Source organism: Danio aesculapii, chromosome 22, assembly GCF_903798145.1.
Source record: "Danio aesculapii chromosome 22, fDanAes4.1, whole genome shotgun sequence".
NCBI lineage: Eukaryota > Metazoa > Chordata > Actinopteri > Cypriniformes > Danionidae > Danio > Danio aesculapii.
This window is the reverse complement of record NC_079456.1, coordinates 436781-443970: the sequence shown is the minus strand read 5'-3', so window position 1 is coordinate 443970 and position 7190 is coordinate 436781. Positions and strand designations below refer to the sequence as shown.

The following is a 7190-nucleotide window of genomic DNA, read 5'->3' as shown; positions in this document are numbered from 1 at the left end:
ACTCGAAGTGAAGTTTCATAAACTAATTTCGAGAGGAGCACGTGATATGATTGAGCACGAATCCCCTCTTCCACCCCATCTCCTCCTTTTCTTTCCTTTTCCAAGGGGGAGCTCTCGAGTCCTACCTGATTTCAGATCTCCAGATATGCTTATTGACCGGGCGGGAGCCTTGGGCTCAAATATGTCCAAGCTTAGGGTTCTCTCCCAGGACAGACAAATCTGCTATAAATGCTAAGCATATGTAAGTGGGAACTCTTGAAATGACTTTTCTCAAATTCCTGGTCACATGGAATGTCTTTAGGGCGGAGCAATCAGTCCTTTAAGGCGGAACTATAAGTTATTTGGGGCGGGGTTATCAATCTGTCAGGGCAAGGCTATCAGTAATTTGAGGCGTGGCTATTAGTCATTTGGGCAATGCTCATCAGATATTTGGGGGTGCGGTTTTTAGTCTCTAAGGGGGGCCGACAGTGCTGACCACAGAGCCACCGCACCGCCCTAGATTGTAACACATTACTTTTAAAGTAGCTTTTCGTAATGTTGTAGATTGCAGTGTTTTCGTCAGATTTAGTGCGCCCCCTACTGAGTGAAATCCAGGTCCAGGTGAACGGGGATTGTTTTGATAGCCTTCTCATCTACATGCTAATCTACTCAGTAATGCTAAGAAGTGTTCATCGTCTAAATGGGATAGTATTGTATGCACTATGCTCCTGAGTTGTTTAATTTTGATGCGTTGATCTCATAAACAGAATTACTCCAAAACTCATTGAGTATTCATTCATTCATTTTCCTTCAGCTAGGTCTTCTCTATTTCAGGGGTCGCCACAGCGGAATGAACCGCCAACTATTCCAGCATGTTTTACTCAGCGGATGCCCTTCCAGCCACAACCCAGTACTGGGAAACACTCATACACACACACTCATACACTACGGCCAATTTAGCTTATTCAATTCCCCTATAGCGCATGTGTTTGGACTTGTGGGGGAAACCAGAGCACCCGGAGGAAACCCACGCCAACACGGGGAGAACATGTAAACTCCACACAGAAACACCAACTGACCCAGCCGAGACTCAAACCAGAGACCTTCTTGTTGTGAGGCAACAGTGCTGACCACTGAGCCATCTCATTAAGTAATTGCTTTCTATTTTTATTTCACATTCTTCTGGAAATAAAAGCACAGAAGTTTCAGCTCAGCATCCTCCTCAGTGTGTGTACCTCAGGAAGGCGTTGAGTCGAAACATTTGTGGTTTTATTTCCTGAAGATTGTGAATAAACAATGAAACGCAATTACTCAATGAGCGCAGATCATGACCTTTTGAGCTTCTGCATCATCTAAATGAACTCTCAGCATTCAGCATTCTCAGGATCAATAGTCTGACTTGTCAAGATGATCCGTCAAACATTGTAATGTAATACAGACGTATTGAATCACAGCTCTATCAGCTCAAGCGTGTGCTGGTACGGACCTTCTTGATTGTTTTTTGGACCCACACTCTATGGGATTGTGGTGGGTTTACTAATGAATTAGGCTGCTAACTAGCAAGAGTCTAATTAACCTGGTGGGGATTGTTAATCCCGCGTGTGTGAGGACGCAAGCTCAGCACATTAATCCCAAAACATCCATATCTCTGGTGGAATCTCAGCTGCCATTCACCGCATCTATGACAGCAGGATGGAGCTGAGGCTGCTTTGGGTTGAAATTCTGTTGGCAACCGTGGCCTATAAAAGGGGCTTGTGGAGAGAGCAAGACAACGGGGATGGAGAAAGGACAACATCGAGACCTTCTGAGAGAAGCTCCATTGATGATTGAAGAATACTCAATTGATTCTTGACAAAATACTCCATTGCTGATTGAAATCCATTGATTATTGAGGAACCATTTATTGATCAGTGAAGAGCTCTATGCTGGTGACTGAAGAACACCACGCTGATGTTTGAAGAACACTACATTTAATATTGAAGAACACTCAGTTGGTCGTTGAAGAACTCTTCATTGGTGCAAAAGAAGAAACATGGCGCCTCAAAAGAAAAACATGAACATCAGTCAGCGTATCACTTCATCTCCATTCTACATCACGCTCTACGTGGTTCTGGTGCTGCTGGGGAACGCTGGGAACACTACGGTGATCGCGGTGGTCGGACAAAGCCTCCTGCGGGAGACTGGAGCCGTGCGAAGCTCTGATGTCATTCTGGTCAACATGGCTTTCTCCAACCTGATGGTGTCATTGGTGAGAAACACAGTCCTGATGGTGTCCGACCTGGGAGTGGAGGTACGTCTGGCTGGAGGGATAATTGAGTGGGTAAATGTGGAGGGTTCAATCTCTACAGGCAAAGCACAAACCTGAACCCAACAAATATGAGTAATGGTTTAAGAGGCTCGCAGGTCTGTATTTGGGGTGTTTAGGTTACTGTTGGTAGTTTGATGCATTGTTCGAGTTATTGATTCTTCAGGACAAGGCTAGATCCTGCAATCTTTACGTGCGTTTCCATCCACATACTCTTTTTGCACATTTTAGAATATTGCATAAAAAATTCTTAATGGAAATGAAAGATGCTTCATGTCTCGAGCATCTGTCTGCCCTCCCAAAGAGCATCTCACGCCTCCAGAAGCCAGCGCGTTCATTGTGTTTGGTCTTGGTGTTCTGAGGTGCAGCTCATTTATTACAGGGGAACAAACACCACAGTGGAGAATCCCAACAGTGCAGCAGACTCCACTCCTCTCAGTGATATCTGTGCAGGAGCTGAAGAGCTGACCATGTTGTTCTCTTTGAGGTGTTTTATTCGATATTGCCTTTTACGTTCACATCTTTGAATGTAAACTTAGCTATTAGCAATATCAGCTGGATTCTGTGAAGGATCTGTAATATTAGAGAAAGAACTTTGCTGGTTTTGAAATCCTAAAGGCAGACGTTTCCTGTTTAAAAGGAAGATGTTTGGGGTTTAAGTGGTAAAACATGGTCTATTTGTGTTGGTTTGGGATTAGAGACTGAGGCTGATAGTTTAGTTTGGTGATTTGTTTCTATCTTCTGTGAAAGCCACTCTTTTATGTTCTGTGCATCTCTTTCAGGTTTTCCTCAGTAGAGATATGTGTCAGTTCATGATGGGCCTGTGGGTTTGGGTCCGCACTGCTAATGTCTGGTCGACGTTCTTTCTGAGTGCGTTTCACTTCCAGACTCTGCGTCGGGTCGCTCCGCCTGTCATTAACCTGCACGGCCCCCGTGGACTCCCCCGATCCCTCATCCTGGGCTTCTGCCTCATCTGGAGCCTCAACCTGATCTACTCCATCCCTGCCTTCATATTCTCCAAGAACGGAGACGAGAACTCCACAGAGGTCAGTAAGCTCCTTTATTCCAGAGGTCTTCAGTCCTGAGTCAAGAGTTCCTGCAGTTCTCTTTATTTTGGGATTAGCCATTTAGCTACAAATAGTTCAAAATGCAGACTTTTATCAGCTGCACGTAAACATGAGCATGTTACTCCTGTCTTGCGTTCACTTCACTGGCTGCTGGTGAGCTATAGAGGGGATTTTAAAATTTTACTTCTTTTCCACAAATCATTCAATGGCTTAGCTCCATCTTACCTTTCTGTCCTTTCGGCTGAGCACCAGCCAACCAGAGACTTCTGTTGATTCCTAAGTTTAGGCTAAGGTCAAAGTGATCAAGCTTTTTTGTAGCTGCCCCCAAACATTGAAATGATTTGCCCCGTTCCATTAGTCCGGCACCATCTCTGTCTGTTTTGAAATCTAAGTTAAAGTGTTCCTGCTTGCCAAAGCTTTTAACACATGAATACTTTACTTGTTTTTGTCTTTGACTTACTCTTGTTGATTGAGGTTTTTAGCTATTGTGAAGCACAATGCTCAGCTTGGATTGTTTTTAATTTATGCTATATGTATAAACTGTCATTGTCATTGCTTCTGAGGATCCACTGTGCTTCTCAGGAGTATTTGAAGGTGCTCACGCGGGGAATAAACATTGCAGAACAGTGGGATCAGGGGATCAGCACTGAACATCTCTAGATTACTGTTCAGCAGGATAAACCTAACCGTGTACCTCCGGTCTGTCCTGCAGACGCTGATGTTGGTGAGCAGCACCACTCGTCCACTGCTGGGCTGCATCTGGGACTTTCCTTCAGCCTACAGTGGCCTGGCCTTCGCAACCTCCTCCATGATCCTCCACGAGTCCATCCCCATCTGCCTGATGAACATCACCAATCTGGGCTCGCTCTTCACGCTGTACGCTCACGGACACAAGCGCACCGCTGCCAGTCAAAGCGAGGACGCACCGGTGGTCTCCCGCATCCCTGCAGAGCGGCGGGCCGCTAAAGTGAGTACAGACGCTCTATCTGGGATTGCAGAAGTTAATTGAGCACCACTAACAGAACCTTTATTTGCACAGGTGATTCTGGCCCTCAACATCCTCTTCATTTCATCCTGGGGTACTAATGTCATCTCGGTCAACTACTTCAACTATAACCGTGGACAGTCCACAGAGTACCTGCTCATCATTGCTCGATTCGTTAACATGAGCTTCATTGCGTTTTCCCCCATCATCCTCGCCGTGGGACACCGGAAGCTCAGGGCCTTCATAAAGTCAGTCCTGTCGCATATAATCTGACTAACACTCTCCAGATAGACTGCAACTTCTGTATCTGGAAATCTCGGTGTGTAAATCTGCATGTTTTGTTTGGGCATGCTGTTTGAATGCAGTGAGGACTTCATCATGTTGTTGTAATGTCTGAGATCCAGCTCTGTGTTTGTGTTGTGTCTGCTTGACAGATTAAATTAATAAATGAACATCAGCTTGACGGATTTTATTCTAATTGAGGGGAAAATGTTTTGGTTAAAGGAAGGAGTGTTTGGGAGGGGGTGGAGTTAGGGATATTACACGGGAGCAAAGATAGGGACCAATGAAATCCCAGAGGGGGCCAGATGGAGGAAACAGGCCACACCCCCCACTCCACCTTCCCAACTTTCAAAGAGGTTCCTGAATCTATAATCTCTACAGGGGCCAAGAGTCCATCTTGAGCAGGGGTGATCAAACTCAGTCCTGGAGGGCGTCCTACAAAGTTAACCTCCATCTTGCCTCAAGACACCTGCCTGGATTCTAGTATGACTATTGAGAGCCTGATTAGCTGGTTCAGATGAGTTTAATAGGGGTTGGAGCGCAACTCAACAGGACACTGGCCCTCCAGGACCAAGTTTGGGCACCTCTGATCTTGAGGAAAAATTTGCCTTGAAGTGAAAGTGTGTTTCATTCTTTGTCAACACACCTGTATTCAGCATGGTCACTGTGCTCTGTGCTGCCTATAGAACAAAGGTCTCAAACTCAATTCCTGTTGGGCGGCTACTCTGCTCAGTTTGGCTCCAACACTCCAGGAATTGAGACCCATGCAATAGAAAGCAGGCATATCGGTCACTAAAACAGTTTCCCAAATTCAACAATCCACTGCATCTTATAAACCATCTCTCAGCCTTTATTTCAGTTCGACAGATTGTTTAAGAACGAAACATTAATGCTGCATGGGTTATACGCTAAAGGAAACAATGGGAGACAAATGAAACTTGTGAGCAGGTAAACCAATAACAAATTAAGCAGCAAGCAGAAGAGCAGAGCATATCAAGGCTTATGTCATGGTCTGTATGAATTCCTGAGTCTGGCTGGAGGGTGTGCAATATAATCATACACTGCACAGGTATTTCCAGTCGGCTTTGATCACAGGTTGAAATAAACGTGCTTCCCTCAAACATTAGTATAGTAACTACAGTTGCCATAGTGACAGTTCATTCCTCTCTGTAAACTCGATGTGCTGCACCTGGGAGCCAATGAGGATTAACCAACATTCTCTGAAGTATTTGCAGAGGTAGCTAACACGGGTTACTATGAGCTATTGGATATGGTGTGTCATTTACACACACACACACATCTCTCTCACACTCTCTGACTCTGCCTGTGAACGATTCAAAGCAGATAAATCTAACATATGACTGCTGAAAATGTACACGCATCCATACAGTCGTCTCACTCGCTATAAATTGAGAAGAATTTTATGTACAATGCTAAATGGGCTAACATGAGCGACATTACTTCTTGGCACTCTGTGTTGTTTTTCCGTCTTTCTCCGTGATTTCTGCGGGCTTGTCGTGTGTCTGTTTGAGCCAGTGCCCGCAGCGCTGCAGGATCCCACTGATCCTCCGCCGCAGTTTCCCGTGTCCGAGTGCCACCACCAGCGGACTGAAGCCCACAAACAGAGAAGCGGAGAAATGCGCGACGGTCAGCAGCCCCTCGGCGTGAGCGCCGCGGTTGTGGTTGTAGTAGGTGACAGCGGCGACCTGCAGGAAGGCATGAGCTAGTGTAAGATTCTGACATACTGCTGTCCTAAAAATAACCTTAAGGTAAACGTAACCGTTAAAAAACACATAATAAACCTTGCATATACCGTAGGAGCGGTATGACAGAATATATTATCGGTTTTATAACCTTTTCCAAACCTTGAAACCAGTTACCATCCCATGCCTACCTGCAGGACCCAGCAGCCTACGAAGAGTGCCACCAGAGCCATGATGACGTGACCCGCTTTCCTCTCACTGGACACGTGCCGGTCCAGCTCCGCCCCTGCGCTGCCGCCCGCCCTCACCGCCCGGATGTGTTTGCCCAACGCCTGCAGGGTTGCCAGATTGGTGCCCACCATCAGCACCAGTGGCAGCACTTCATTAAGTGCCAGCGAGGAGGAGGCGAAGGCATAGCCCTGCTGGAAGGTGGGAAACTCCCAGACGCAGCCCAGCAGGGGGCGCGTGGTGCAGCTAATCACCATCAGCTCTACTGTAGCGTTCCCGCGCACGTGTGTGGTGTAGACCAGTGCCGGCAGTGAGAACAGCAGGTTGGCGGCCCACACCACCGCTAGGACCACCCAGACGCGCCGGCGCTCCCGCGAGTGACCCTGTGGCCCCATGGAGACATGCTGGCGACGCAGGGTGGCGCAGTGAAAGGCGCTGAGGGCCAGGGTGACCCAGCAGCCCACCGCCCGCCACCACACCCACAGCAGCATGAAGACGCGGCACCAGCCCGCTGACAGCCACACCTGCAGGCCCAGGTCCGACACGAAGATCGGCACCGTGCGGAACACTGACGTCAGCAGGTTGGCCAGGCACAGGTGCACCAGGATGGTGTCTGACGGCGGCAGGTGGCGAGAGGCGCA

General features: G+C 47.4%; 2 protein-coding genes across 2 annotated transcripts in view; one reads left to right on the top strand and one right to left on the bottom strand.

The window, feature by feature from the left end:
* The first annotated feature begins 1937 nt into the window (after positions 1-1937).
* On the top strand, positions 1938-4755 carry LOC130215707 (olfactory receptor class A-like protein 4). Its single transcript, XM_056447545.1, has 4 exons — positions 1938-2269; positions 3067-3330; positions 4064-4318; positions 4391-4755. The coding sequence occupies exons 1-4, from the start codon at positions 2012-2014 to the stop codon at positions 4607-4609; spliced, it is 996 nt and encodes a 331-aa protein (XP_056303520.1). The 5' UTR covers positions 1938-2011; the 3' UTR covers positions 4610-4755.
* Positions 4756-6000: 1245 nt separating this feature from the next.
* LOC130216265 (olfactory receptor class A-like protein 4) overlaps positions 6001-7190 on the bottom strand; it is a 2687-nt gene continuing 1497 nt past the window's right edge. Inside the window, exons 2-3 of the mRNA XM_056448163.1 lie at positions 6513-7190; positions 6001-6324 (exon numbers count right to left, since the gene is read on the bottom strand). The exon at positions 6513-7190 is cut by the window's right edge and continues 21 nt beyond it. Coding sequence (XP_056304138.1) covers positions 6076-6324; positions 6513-7190 — 927 coding nt within the window. The 3' untranslated portion in view covers positions 6001-6075. The remainder of the gene's footprint in view (positions 6325-6512) is intronic.